Source organism: Mercenaria mercenaria, chromosome 2 (assembly GCF_021730395.1).
Source record: "Mercenaria mercenaria strain notata chromosome 2, MADL_Memer_1, whole genome shotgun sequence".
NCBI classification, from domain to species: domain Eukaryota; kingdom Metazoa; phylum Mollusca; class Bivalvia; order Venerida; family Veneridae; genus Mercenaria; species Mercenaria mercenaria.
Window position 1 is genome coordinate 98,137,782 of NC_069362.1, and position 15,096 is coordinate 98,152,877.

Below are 15,096 nucleotides of genomic sequence, written 5' to 3' on the forward strand. Positions count from 1 at the left end.
CCAACGTCGGTACGACGTCAGGTGTTTACTGGGTATATTTAATAAATAGTTACATGATAGTAGTCTCAGTTTCCGCGTTAAACTAAATGATAGATTTATATAGTCATAATTGCTAAGATATTTCAAGAAGAGCAGTATATACCGATAATTATTTGATTGAAGATAATGCAGGTGTGCCTTATACTGGCGATATATTACTTCGCTACATTTATTCCAAGCACTCTAAGGTCCATTCGCGAAATATTTCACACTCTATATAGTCTTACAAGCAATATATTAACGCGTTTCGTTGGCTGTATTAATCTTCTTTCCTGTACAAAGAAACTGAAAACAACTGATGGATGTCTTTAACAAACAAATAAAGAAAATTAAAGTAATAAAAATACAATTTTGAAAGGTTTGTCATATTTCCTTCTTTATTCCGTTAGGTACCGTATACTTTGTTAAGAAAAGACCTTTCAAAATGCATCCATTTTTCTTAAATGATAAAATTCTCATTATTAAGATAACATATTAAAATGTTCCGGGGAGAGCCGTTGAAAATAGTTTAATACATTGTATTTCCACACTTGTAGAGAGAACTATTAAAGAGATTAAATGTTGTGTTTTTACGCATCCATTATTGTTTGTTGTGTGTTTTAATGATACCTAGGTGAATATAGAGTAAAGTGGCAATCATAGAAAAACGGTTTCATCAGTCAATAAAATTTATTCATATGCTGTTTGACGTACATTTATTATCTTCCAGCGGTTTATTTTCTTCAAATAAGATGTTTGGTAAACATTTATATTCTCCCAAATGTACGCTTTCTTTTTATTCTAATATGATGAAAAGTATAATCTACATATAAAAAGGCGGAAAGATAAATGTAAACGAACACATATGTTATGATTGCGAAGAACTGAAATTCGTTTCAAGTTAAAATTACTTGTATAGTGTTATCCGATGGCGGATATTTTATGACCGCAACTAAAACTTTAGCAGATAAAGCTCTTAAACCTTAGAATAAGTAAATAGCTTGTCATACAGCCAGTAGAACAGGTCGTATTATGTACATAAGAATAAACATACAATATATTTAAATGATATACGTAATAATAAAACATTTCAGTTAACTTGGCCTCCTGTAATTTTAAGTGTCAATACATTCAAACTGTATCATAGAAAGAAAGGTTCTCCGTAGCCAAGTAATTGATGTCGAATCACTCACTGTAATAATATTTCATTACCTCAATCAAATCGAGTATGCTATTATGCTTCTAAAGGATATTATTAGAGGTCTTACTGGGTACGAACTGGCCTGTTTAAAATATTTCTATATATAAAGTACTTCTAAAAAATAAATTACCTTTGAAATAATATTGTAGGTGGGTTGTGTGCTATGATACTCTAGAATGAACATTTTCAAACTTTAGAGAAGCATTCAGTAGACCTTAAAGACAGTTCTGCACGTTTGTTTCATAGAAAGTGACAGCGTTACGTTATGTATCCTGAAAATCTAGAAAAAATGATTTTAGCCGTTAGACGGGCAACATAAATGTTGCCGGGAATCTATTATACCCCGTAAGTGCTACTATTATACATAAGGCTAATTTTGAAAAATTGATAGGTCTTGATGTAAAAAAAAGGGCTCCGGTTGATATTTGGTGCATTGTAAAAATGATTTTTAAACAGGTAAATCTGCAACTATGAGAAGTTTCATTAAAATCAACATTGTTGAACTTCTTTGTTCGCGAAAATACGAAAATGTAACATCAAAAGTGCGATTTTCTATGCAAGTCCACTTTGAAAATTGTTCGGAGAACCAATATTTGCAAATCAGTTTAACAAAGCATTATGCACACGATCCTATCATTATTATTCGCTGATTTTATTTCGGTGACAATGATGCTTTGAAATAATATGCTTACATAAAATGACATTTTAGAATAATTATTCTTTCAAACATTCAGAATTACCATATAAGAATAAGTGTCCTGAATTCGCTCATTGCGAAACTGACTATATCTACTGCTAGCTCTACGTGAAAATATCAAAACCAACATAGGCACTATACAGCAAAGGATACTGAAAAGGTGATTGGCTTATAGGTAATTTTGCCATGCTGAACAGGTGGGAGAGGCTTATGCGCACCGTACATTGTCGGACACATGATTTTCCCCTAAGCTTTTTCATATATTTTCAGGTTTGTTGATTTGTATTGTTACAAATTTAGTCGGAGTTTCTTTGCTTAACAAAGAAATTTTGCTTGAACGATTATTTACGTACTAACCTCTAACATATGTTCTTACATTTTATTAAGTTATGTACTAATAACAATACATCATCAGCGACAGATCTATAGTATAATACTATGGCACTGATTTTCCTAATGTATATTGTACATGAGTCTTAGTATAGCATTAGATAGTTCTCTGATTGATCAGGTATTCCATACAATGAACAAATTGAAAACACTTTAACAATAAAACATGCTAAACATTACAATTTTGAAACTGTTATCAACATGAATGAATCATATTCTACACATCAAAATTAAAAAAATTCAGGGATTGTCATAATGTTTTCATATTTGTATAGAGATACATTTAGCAGATTCATCGATGTTTTGATTATAATATTGTTTGTCATATACTCTTATGATACCCCGAAGCATAAAGACTAAAATGATAGATATAAAAATACTTTATCTCTCAACAAAATGAATTAATGCGCTATCTGAGGACATAACAGTGTAAATCAGACAACAAACGTGACATGTCTCACTTTTCTCGTAAAACAAAAATGATACGAAATATAGAGTTCTAGTTAGTTTTTAGCTTTCGTTATTGAATTGAATAGAGCCGTGTATATTGGTAATTATTCATTGGAAGATAAAGTAGGTGTGCCTAATATTCGTAACATATTACTTTGCTATATTAATTCCCAGCACTCTAAGGTCCATTTGCAAAATATTACACACCCTATAAAGTCTGACAAGTGATATAACGCATTTCCTCGGCTGTAGTAATCTTCTTTACAGTACAAAGAAACTGCGAACAACTGATTGATTTCTGAAGCAAACAAATATAGATTTCGCAGCTAAAACATCATCCATCTATTCCTATTCCAGAATTCCTGTTTATTTCAAGATTCGAACGAGCATTGGGATTTATTTCATAACACAAAATTTACAGGACATTTCCGACGCAAGGGTTTGCTCTTTCCCATGTTTGAATGCACCAGTACACATACCCTCACACAGTCTTGTTGGATTTAGTTGATATAATAATAAAAACAAAAGAAAGAAATACACACAAATATACAATTTCTAAAAGTTTGCCATTATATTTCTTTCTGCATTCCGTTAGGTACTTCATACTATTGTTAAGAAATACCTTCAAAATGCATCCAAATTTATGAAAAACAAATTTCTTATTCTAAAGTGTTCCAGTGAGAGCCGTTGAAAATAGTTTATTATCTTCAATCTTGTAAAGACGACTATCAAGTAGATTAATTGTTAAGTTATTACACATCCATTATTGTTTATTGTATACTTTAATGATACCTAGGTGAAATATACAGTGAAGTGGCAGTCAGAGGAGACCTATTTATTGGTTTATTATCCTCAAATAAATTGTATGCAAACATTTATATTCTCCCAAATGTTCGCTTTCATTTTATTCTAATACAACAAGAAAATACATATGACAGTATAATCTACATATAATCTAGATAAGAGGCCATTAACATTTCTGAAACTGTTTTACAACAGGCACTAAAGTGCCACATAACATACTCAAAAAGCTTTTTTATAATACCTAAATCCAACATCACAGTTCTTAAGAAGATAGATTTCATTGAGCATTTTGTTCAATATGATACAACAGGGTATATCTATAGATTCTAACTTTTATTGGCATACCATTTTCTATCAAAGCAGCGACTTCTAAAGGAAAAACGGTTTTGTTCTATATTACACATATTTTATTCAATTTTGTCTATATACATTTTGTAAGAATACTCGCATATTTACAGATTATTGATACACGAATCAGGAAATCAAATTAAGGTAAAGCATTGTGTCACCTAAATGGTTTCTTTAAAAAATGTCTAGATTAGTTTTGCATTTATTGTCAAAAAGTGACTTTAACCGATTTTGCCATTGAAAACTTTTCAGCCAGTTTGGACACAAGAGACGTTTCAAAATTCCAATTTTGACCTTAATTTTTCAGTGAGTCTTAGTTAGGATACAAGCAACATTTCTTTTTATGTAGAAAATTTAACTTTTCGAATTTCATTTTCTTAGGAAAGGGAAAAATGCATGCACAAAATCCCTTTGCTACTCTTACGCAAATACAATAGCATTATAGCATGTGGTGCGATACTGGTAATGGTTTCATAACTCCTAGCAGCATTGATGGACTCGTTAAGTAATCCCAATATGTTTAATAATAATCCCGAAGTCTGACGAAGCATTCCTGCATGTCATGACAATACTCTGAAAAACACTGAACACAACACGGCATAGATTTATGAGGAGTAGATAGATACCCACCTATAAAAGCAATAAAAGCTCACATTTAATCAGCTACAGCTGCAAACAGTTAATAACCTGGTGTTCATGCCTCTCCGGGTTTTTATTTTGCTCTTCCACATGATACAAATAATTTTTCCAAATCTAACTACAGCTTTCACATACCTGTTACTGACTAAACAATACCATATTTGTTTCTTGTTTTTTGATGTCAAGCAGGCCTTTGTCCCTGTCTCACATGAACTATTGATGATTAGACTATTCAAATTTGGTTTAAACCGCGAAATATATAAGGCAATATATAATTCATACCAGGGTATGACTAGCTCTGTACGCAGTAATGGCCAATATTCTCGCTGGTTCCCGGTTTTCCAAGGAACAAGACAGGGTGGGGTCCTTAGCGCGTTCCTTTATCTGGTGTTCAACAATGACCTTTTAAATGAATTGCAAAACAGTCCATGCGGCATTGCTATGTATAACATAAACTGATCGTGTCCCATGTCCATATGTCTCGTTGTAACATTTGTATACAGTAGTATTTATCTGCTACTGATAGAACTTTACTGAAGTATATGAAAGTTTCTGTTAAAATAATTGGCGTACTTTTGTGTGTGTGTGTGTGTGTGTGTGTGTGTATGTGCGCGCGCGCGCGTGTGTGTGTGTGTGTGTTGTGTGTGTGTGTGTGTGTGTGTCACAATGTTGTTTGTTACAAATGTTATAAATCGACGGACAACTTTGGTCAACAATGTTCAATAAATTTGGCTTAAAGCTATATACTGACCTAATACAGATGCGGCCACTTAAACAATTGTTTCACATGCTATCTGGTATGTCTAGCTTTCTGTCCAACACAGAATCAATAAAATGTTTATAAATATTGGTTTATGTACATGAAATGGACTGATCACCTCCTTTCATTGTATTATTTAAGTACATTGATAGTAAAAGTCTCCAATAGCGCGGATAATCAACATAAATGTTGTACACGAATCTCATATACATAGAAAATTTTCTGCCATTTCCTTTGTCATTCCCTATCAAACTTGTGTTTCGTTTCGGCAAGTTTTAGGGCTCGTAACATCTCAATAATCCTTTGTAAACTATAATAGCTTGTTGTTTTTATTAATTTGTCTAATATAATAGAAATTCCCGTTATGTATGTAATTTAAAGTAATTGTTTAAAGTAATTGTTTGCTACGTACTCTGTCAATATGTGTTCTGTTTATCTATATAATGCGATGTATATTGTATAGTCATATTGATGTGCTATACTCTCCCTATGAGGAGGTATTAAAGATATCTATCTATCTAATTTTTCATTGATGAAAAAGTTAATGCGGCCATTGTAATTCGAAAATAGTAGTTTTACCCTATCTCAGAATCTTATTTGTAATATAAAAATATATACGCTCTACCGGTGCATCATGTTTCGCCAGCTGGATTTTCAAAAAAAAGACTGTAGCACTTTCTTCTGCATAAATATATTTGGAAATATACTGGGATTTCTACATAATGTGAAGACACACTTTAGATATGTGCAAGAAGGTTAATACATCACATTTGATAATTCTTGGTACGCATGAACTTCAAAAAAGGGCAAAAACAAGAAAACAGAAATAAAAACAAAACAACAACAAAAAACAAACAACGGTTTTTAAGCAAGGATTCTATGTATATATTGAAAACTACTTGAAAATATTCAAAGATTCTTCGGGAGCAGAGGCAACAGCCAAGGAAAATATGAATATGTTATATAAGACTCGGTTTGATTTTAATTATATGTATTGAAGCATCCGCGTAGTCTTTCAATCTCAACTAGTCAATAGATGGTGTTGATAGCTCTTCGTATTTCCGAAAACAATACTTATCAACTACAGTGGATGAAATTCGATGTGTGCTTCATCACTAAATACCCTGAATTCTTAGGAATAACTGTTAACTTGCTTAAAATGAAAATATAATATTCTACAAGGCAACAAACGCAAAAGGGTTGTTGTGTTTTTATTAAGCAAATTGTCATATTTATGCAAAGAACATCAACATTTGAAGAAATGGCCGGCAGACATGTTCTTATTTCATAATAAAATACGATGCAATTTTAATATAAAGAAACGAGAGTGTAAAAGTGATAACCCAACAAATCATACAAAAAAACCTAAGATCTATGGTAACATCATGTAACGCCATCGGGTCCAAGTTTGTCCGTTTCCTTATTTTAACTTGCAGACAATTCATATATTTTTCGGACAGATATTTTTCTGCCTGATTCCGCTTCAATATGTATATGCCATTTTCAGCAATTATAAGCGTATGCCACCATGTTTACCTTTATGATATGGACAGAAAAAGTGCATGCCCAAATTGAAACTGTATTCAAATAATTATGAGAACCAAGTACTGAAGCAAACTATAGATATATTTGATTGATGACAAATGGTTTTATTATGTTTCTTTTTAATTTTCATTTCGGTTCATAGAATATTACGTATTTGACACACAAAAAAGCATAAATTAATATGAATTCCAAAATTTACATAATAAATGCTTTCTCTATTTCTTACTACCCGTTAAGAAGATGTTTCCCGTTTGTAAATTTGCACTCGTTTACTTCGGAACACTTCAAACAACCGTTTTCCCTTTATGATCTCGGTATCTGCCAACATGTCACTGAGAGCTGTACCTGTGAACATTGCCGGTCCAATCAGATAAGGAGTAAAATTTTGATATTTCAGTAAAGGGCGGGGTCACTTGATAAAAAAAATGCGTCAGTTGTAACGTCGCAGTTGCACCATTTATGCGAGAAAATATGCAGTATGGCTTCTTCAAAATTTGTAGGAAGTGATCCTGTTGATATTAAGGTGCATTACGAATATCACGGGACGCAAAGATGTGCTCTGATAGATTGCAACTATGCTGATTTGTTTGGAATGGGATATACTGAATTCGAACATTTCCTGAAATCGGAGATACCATTTTTACAGAGACTTTTCGTACTGAAAATAAGTTTTCTTGATGATGAGAATACCTACGTGGACCTAACGGAGCAAAATTACCACAGATTTTTGAAATTAGCAACGCGCGCGTTCAAAAGTGGAACTCCGAAAATCAGTGTGAAAGTACAGGAGGGTAGTTCTCCAGCGGTCAAAGGACTGTCGAGTCTAGGATCTTTTAACACGGATGGAACTTCTACATCCAGGCGATCTCTGAACTTTCCAGATGACAACGAATATAGACTAGATTGTACTAGTAAATACAGAAGTCCCATTGAATTGGAAATAGACTTAAAATAAGGCGAAGTCATGTCAAAGAACAACGAATTAAGTGAATTACGAAACAATACGATAAAGTTTGGCAGGAATACAATCCCGTTCCTGCTGTTTTTACGGATAATTCGAAAGGTTTATGTACCAGATGCCATCTGCGACTCGGACACACGAAAAATCGGTATGTTTTTAATATTTATATGACTGTTGTTGAAAAAGCTGCACCGGCAGATTGTTATAAAAAATCTGAAATTTTAGTTGATTTTTCCACAGGAGCCTGAAATTCTATCTATAATGCTCCAAAATGGCTAAATATAAAAATTACCCCTCCTATATATATAAAAAAAGAACAGGAATGAAACAAAACCGTACCCCGCCCACTTTTTGTAAACAAGAAACTTCGAAAAACAGAAAAGCATCTCTATACGAGCGGTCTTATTTTGAAGAGGACAAAAAAATATACTAGAAACACTGCTTACTGTAAACTGTCTTCCTTTTAACTAACACAAAATCATCATTTTCAATACCTTTTCGTTCATCGCCGAAACCATTGCGTGACGTCACATATACATGTACCTGTTTCACAGCCTCGCAGTTAATTCGATGTACTTTCACTTCGATAAGAAATAAAGGTAAGATATTGTTTATGTTCTATATTTTATTGTTCATTTTTCCATGAAGAAAAATTATATATTTGCATTTGTTTGTCAATGTATTCAACTAATATTTTCAAAACAAAAACGTAAACAAAAGGGGAAGTAACTCCATTATTCACTGGAGGGAAATTTAAAAATTGAAAACTTTCATAGTGACTATTTTTTATTATGGCAGATAACCTGAGCGCTGCGATATGGTATGGAAATCCTGTGTTTTTTATAAAAATGTTGCATTTGACCCTTAATTAGTTATGACACATCGAAGTGAAAGTATATCGAATTAACTGCGAGGCTGTGAAACAGGTACATGTATGTGACGTCACGCAATGGTTTCGGCGATGAACGAAAAGGTATTGAAAATGATGATTTTATGTTAGTTAAAAGGAAGACAGTTTACAGTAAGCAGTGTTTCTAGTAGATTTTTTTGTCCTCTTCAAAATAAGACCGCTCGTTAGAGATGCTTTTCTGTTTTTCGAAGTTTCTTGTTTACAAAAAGTGGGCGGGGTACGGTTTTGTTTCATTCTGTTCTTTTTTTATATATATAGGAGGGGTAATTTTTATATTTAGCCATTTGGAGCATCATAGATAGAATTTCAGGCTCCTGTGATTTTTCATTACCGATTTCATCGTAAGTTTCACGAAATTTGATAGAAAAACACTCAGTCGCTAGCAAAAGCGTTAATCACGCTATTGAAATTTGATATAAAATGATTTATTTGTACGTTATTTCACATACACAAATAAACGATTTGCATTTTTAAAAAAAAACAAAAAAAAAAACAACATTTTTGATGTCCATTTGGAAGCATGTCCCGTTAATACATTTGTAACATCTCCAAATAAATAATACATGTACAATGAAAAAGTCAAAAGTAAAGCGGGTTCGATTTCATGCCATTTTCCGACATTTTTAGTCTTAAATCTTAATTATTTACAGGTGTTTCATTTCAAATTATATTTTCCATGCTGTATTGAAAATATTTGGACTGCTACAAATGCCACAAGCGTAAAATTATTTATTTTAATTTTAATTTATTTCATTCATTTTTTTGTCTTACGAATCCGAAGCCGCTTAAGTATTGGAAGATTAATATCTATTTGTACTGAACGCATTATATGACATTTATGAGACATTTTTATTGAAAATTTGTTGTCCGATTAGATTTAGACGAAAGCTTCATAACAAGCACACAATAATTACACAGCTATGTTATATATTCATACAAAATATTGAGGGAATGTATTTGTACTGCGTTTTCTTTGAAAATACATTATGCTGATGTCTAGGTCTGATTTTGTGAAATGTTTAATTACTTTCGAAGTCAGAATTTTCTTGTCATCGCAGCGTTTGAAGAAAGTGTTACTAAAACCACTTCATTAAATGGTAAATTTGTTGGACAAAACTTTGTCCATCTCGCACACCATAAAAAATGGTATTTGGTACTTGATAATGTGAGACGGCCACACATTAATCCGGAATACAACTAAAAAAGGAAAAACACCTGTACTTTTTTAATTAAAGGTATTTTTGTTGGGTGTTTAACAATATTCAATCATAATATATAACATAAATAACTAACATACGAAAGGAAAATGAAATAAATTCCGCAAAACGATTTTATACGAGATTGAAATACGGCGAGCGCACGGGAAATATCCATAGCAGAAATGCACCCGTATTTCTTTAATAAGTCGTACTTTTGTAGGGTTTTTAGCAGAATTTATTCCGTATATAACATAGATAATAAATTTAAGAAAGGAAAATGAAATACGTTCGCGCAAAACGATTTTATACGAGATTGAAATTTGGCAAGGGCAGGGAAATTTCCATAAACAAACTGCGCCCATATATTTTCAATAAATGGTATTTTTGTAGGATTTATGGTGGAATTAACTCGTATTTATTTTATGTTTTTCGGTGGTTTATCGAAATATAACGGTGAATTATATCCTGATAAACTCACTGGCCACTCGGTGAAAATTATCAAATCTGATACCCGGATTAACGTCAAAAAGTTTACCGAGCGTACAGAAAGCCGGAAACAATATGACGATGACGTCGTTAAAATGACGTCATCTTTGCGATGCTTCCTGATAAAATTTCCCGCAAATTTCGACATTTTATTGAAATAAACACAACAAAAGTAGAGTTTTAGACATAAAATAAACAGAAAAATTGTTGGTATCGATGTAATATCACGGTAATTTCACTCGTGAACACCAAAAGTTGTTATTTTCACTCGTGGCTGCGCCACTCGTGAAAATATCACTTTTGGTGCCCACTCGGTGAAATTATAACGTGATATTACACCGAAACCAACAATTATCCTCTATATAATATATAATAATTAATTAACAAAAGGTAAATAAAATACGTTCGCGCAAGACGTTTTTGGGTGAGCGCACGGGGAATTTGCACATTCGTGAATGAATTTCATTGACCCACCTAAACTTCTCTTTTGACTCTTATATAAACATTTTTTATGCGCAATAAGATTTAACATAAATGAATATTTGACAGAATTTTAGAAAGTTATTTCTGTAAAGAGATTATAACTTTACTATCTTATGGATCTTATGTTTCATTTATTTATGATCATCATCAGACATCTGGTTTGTTCGGGTTTATTTTGAACGATTTTTGATACCCGTCACATGATATTTTTAGGTAAACGATAAACTGTATCATGAATAACCATGTTAACAACCGGTAAAATTATTTGCAAATTAATTGACATCTCGTTTGCAATAAATGTTGTAGTTTGCATTTTTCAATAAATGCACGTAGATTCTCGGAAAACAAGTTATTTTTCATATTTTAAAAACCGACTTCTTGGTTTGAAGTCTGTAATGAAATACCGACGTAATAAGTTCAAACATGTTTTTTAAAAAAAAAAAAAATACCGACGCGAAATGTATGCTTTTAAAGTCAGTATAGTTTTATTGAAACATAACCACGCATAGTCAGTGTTGATATTTAAATATAAAATTTGTTTATTTTATTTTATTTAAAAAAAGCTAAAACATGCAGTTCTAAGATATATTATTGTACTCTTGTACAACAGAAAGAAAGCATGTTAATTTATACATTTGTATCTTTCATAAAAAAATAACAAAAATACAATTTATCACAAAAAGATGACTGTTAATTTCTGGTTATTTTAGATTGGAAGATGGTATGGGCCATGTCATGTTTTATGTTGTTGTTACTAGATTCTCTAATACTTGTAGATTATGTGTACTGAAATCAGACATACCATGTAATAAAATAATCCTTCAAAAGTATAAAGAGAAGCAAATCTCTCAACAGTTACTGGTGTTTGGCTAGTTTGGTCAAGCATACTGGTACTGATGATAAACCCGAACAGAAAATGAGTTTTTTTTACATGTAACTTTTTTATTTTTGCAAATTGTAATCAGTGGTCGGTATCAAAATAAAGCTTAACATTTGCTAAAAACTTCACATAATTCAAATTTATATTTAGTAAGCAAACTCACACGAAGTGAGGCCCTGAAAGGGGATTGTAAAATTGGGACTAAATGAATGTTGACTGATGATAAATTCGACCACTTTGTCATTTAGAAAATTTTCTTGTATTATTATATTGAAACTTTCTCAAAATGCTGCAACAGTCATTCCTGATCAAGTAATGAAAAGTGACCAAATGTCAGGCCTTCATGTTTCAGCAGTGAGCATGCACAAAAAAAACACCCTCTTCCCCAGTAATTCTGGATAAATATTTTTTTATACAAATAAATTAAGTCATTTATTTATACAGAATATTTACCAATTTTGTTTTTGTTTACCCCAGTTGGTGTTTAAGTGGAAACTATTAGATGGTGTGTTCGAGTATTGACCGATTGCAATCGAATATTTCCAAGGTGGTCGACTTTATCATCTTTCCCGGTTTATCATCAGTACCAGTATATTAAAGTATTAATGAAAATCTTTGAAAACTCGAAAAGAATAGCGAAGTACTATTTTAAATATAATTTTTATAAAACTAGAAAAAAAACATCGAATTCCTGCACTCATAGCTGCAGGGTTTATTTGAGTTTTGGTGGAATTGTAACGGGTCTTTTAGAGGGGATAATTGTGTTCTTACTAAACATGGGGAAATCATGTTTTTTATTAGAAAAGAAAATCATTTTAAAGGCACATTGTGTTTGAAATGTTAATGTTTATATAGATTCTACATACTCACTGGTTTGGTGGAAATGTTTTCAAGCGGAATCTTTGCCAAAATTTGAGATTTTTAAGGTAGTTCTGCACTTTTAGATCAGAATTTTTTCTACAGTGTAGAATTTTATACCTAGAAAATTCAGCAAATAAAAAAGATAGGGTCCTGTGCTAGATTTTTTGCTAGACTGGTTTGAAAAATATGGGCCTCATGCAATATCTCATAATGGGAGTCTATGGGAAAATCATAATTTTCATAATATTTTCACAAAGAGAAATTTTTCTACATTGTAGATTTTGATGAAACTTCTCACACTTGTAAATAAAGACATGGCCTATGAGTTGATGAAATAAAATGTATAGGTCCGTGTGCTTATTTTCAAGATATTTGACCATGATTAAAGTGAACCGCACATTTCACGCTTATTTTAAGATATTATTTCGAATTATTTAAGGTGTCATATGTTTTAATACCACATTTTGTATTCAGAAATACAGAAACAGAGCCATTGCAATAAATTTACCCAGAGGTTGCGATTAATTCATAAAATGATTTTCATTTCCGTACGCGGAATCTAAGCTTTATTCTACGTTTTCCGGATAAATGATGTTACGCCATCTGACACTCCCGGTTTATCAAACCTGCAGAACTACCTTAATTTCGACTCCTTAAAAACCTTAAAATTGGTGAATAAGTGGATAATATTGGGCAAATCATGCAGCCGTTTTTGATGGTTTTTTTTTTTTTTTTGAGCAGAAGCAAGGTTCATCTGTCTGTCTGTCAGTCTGTTCCTTTTGTAAAAATTACGCAACAAAAAGTTTTATGATAATGGGAGTGTACCTTTAAATAGTAATAGATGATAATGCTATAGTGCCCAGTTCAAAAAACAAAACCCATAGTTTCATACTTACGGATATACCTCTCGAACCATTTAATACCTGAATCTTTCTAGGCTGGTAGTAAGTATTCAACCTTAAAATAAGCTATGTGAATGATACACTCAGAACAATGCTCACTACTTACTTGAATATATGAGTATTTCCTAGAAATCATTGTATTTTGTACAATTGTTAAACATGTCAGATATTTGCAAATGTAATAAATTAGAATGTTTCTTCCACCAATTTAATATTTACACTGCATACAATTTTATTATTTGCAGTTGTCACATGGATGAATGCATTTCATCATCAGTATGTGGATTGATAGAGCGCCACCCAGCTGAAAAAAAGGAAGTGCAAGAACTGTCAAAAAAGAAACAGAACATTGAGGGTGAACTGAAAGCACTAAAATGTGAGCTAAAAATGAAGAAAAAAATATCTGCTGAAGCAACTAGTTCCTTTGAAGCTAAAATTCATGACATATTAATCCGTACAAATCCTGCCAAGTATCTAACAAACAATAGAAGGCCAAAAGAAGGAGTTATACTAGCAGATTCATATATTTTAAAACAATACTATGGTAGCAAGAACCCTTCAAAGGACGACCTTGAACGAGACAGTGATATATTTCAAACTGTTGTTCGCTCATACGAAGAGAAAGTGAACAAACGGAGTAACAAACCAAAAAATAGTGTAGCTAAACAGTTAGATATTCAGTTGAATACAAATACATGTTCTGCTGTTGGAGAAAATTTACAGGGTTCTTCTATGCTTTACCCTTATCCCTATCCATATGTCTGGAATTACGGTCAAAGTTTTGTGCCGAATTTTGGTTCACCTGGACAGAGTACATCGCAAATATTTGGGTCAAACTTCAGACCGTTTGATACAGTCCAAGCATCACCACAAGCACAGTGGAGACGCCGCCACCACCACCACCACCACCACAAGAGGGCTGATTTTATTTGTGATAATGTACATGTGACTGAAAACAAATCTGTTTCTTGTTTGTTTTGTGTTCTTTTTTAAAAGTATATAGACTATTAATTGTTGCATAAAACAACACTGTGCTTTTCAGGGTCACTAAAGTTTTGTCTTTTATCAAACTTAATATGTATCATGTCAGTTTACCATTGTTTTACTAGATCTAACTAGCTTTAAGAACAAGGAGTTCATGCAGATATGTGTCTTAAATATATTTGAAATATAAATAAAATATAGACATTACCCGGCATTAGATTTTGAAAATATAAGAATGCACAAGTTCTTTCTTATTTGTTCAGTTTGTTTTGATATTGTAAATAAACAACATTGATTAATCTGTAGTTATGAATCGAATTTTCTACAAAGTTTGAGGGGACACATGTTGACATATTAATGTTGAAAAAGAAATGATCCTTAGTTTCTAGCTCGACTATTCGAAGAATCGTCTAGCTATTCTACTCACCCTGGCGTTGGCGTCGGCGTCACACCTTTGCTTACAAGTACATACAGTTTTCAACCTAAGGCATCATAGCTGTGAAACTTTTCTTTCTTTTTCTAGGTCAATTACAAACCTCACTGGGTCAAGTTTCATAACTCTTACATGTATTTTGAGC

The 15,096-nt window shown here is 32.2% G+C and overlaps 1 protein-coding gene across 2 annotated transcripts; it reads left to right on the forward strand.

The window, feature by feature from the left end:
• The first annotated feature begins 7,820 nt into the window (after positions 1-7,820).
• Positions 7,821-14,817, forward strand: LOC123553409 (uncharacterized). 2 transcript variants are annotated; one of them, XM_053537340.1, is made up of 2 exons: positions 7,821-7,961; positions 13,780-14,817. In XM_053537340.1, the coding sequence occupies exon 2, from the start codon at positions 13,787-13,789 to the stop codon at positions 14,525-14,527; it is 741 nt and encodes a 246-aa protein (XP_053393315.1). In that variant the 5' UTR covers positions 7,821-7,961; positions 13,780-13,786; the 3' UTR covers positions 14,528-14,817. The 2 variants fall into 2 exon arrangements, with proteins under 2 accessions (XP_053393315.1, XP_053393316.1); XM_053537341.1 differs by lacking the exon at positions 7,821-7,961 and adding an exon at positions 8,041-8,834.
• The last annotated feature ends 279 nt before the right edge of the window (positions 14,818-15,096 follow it).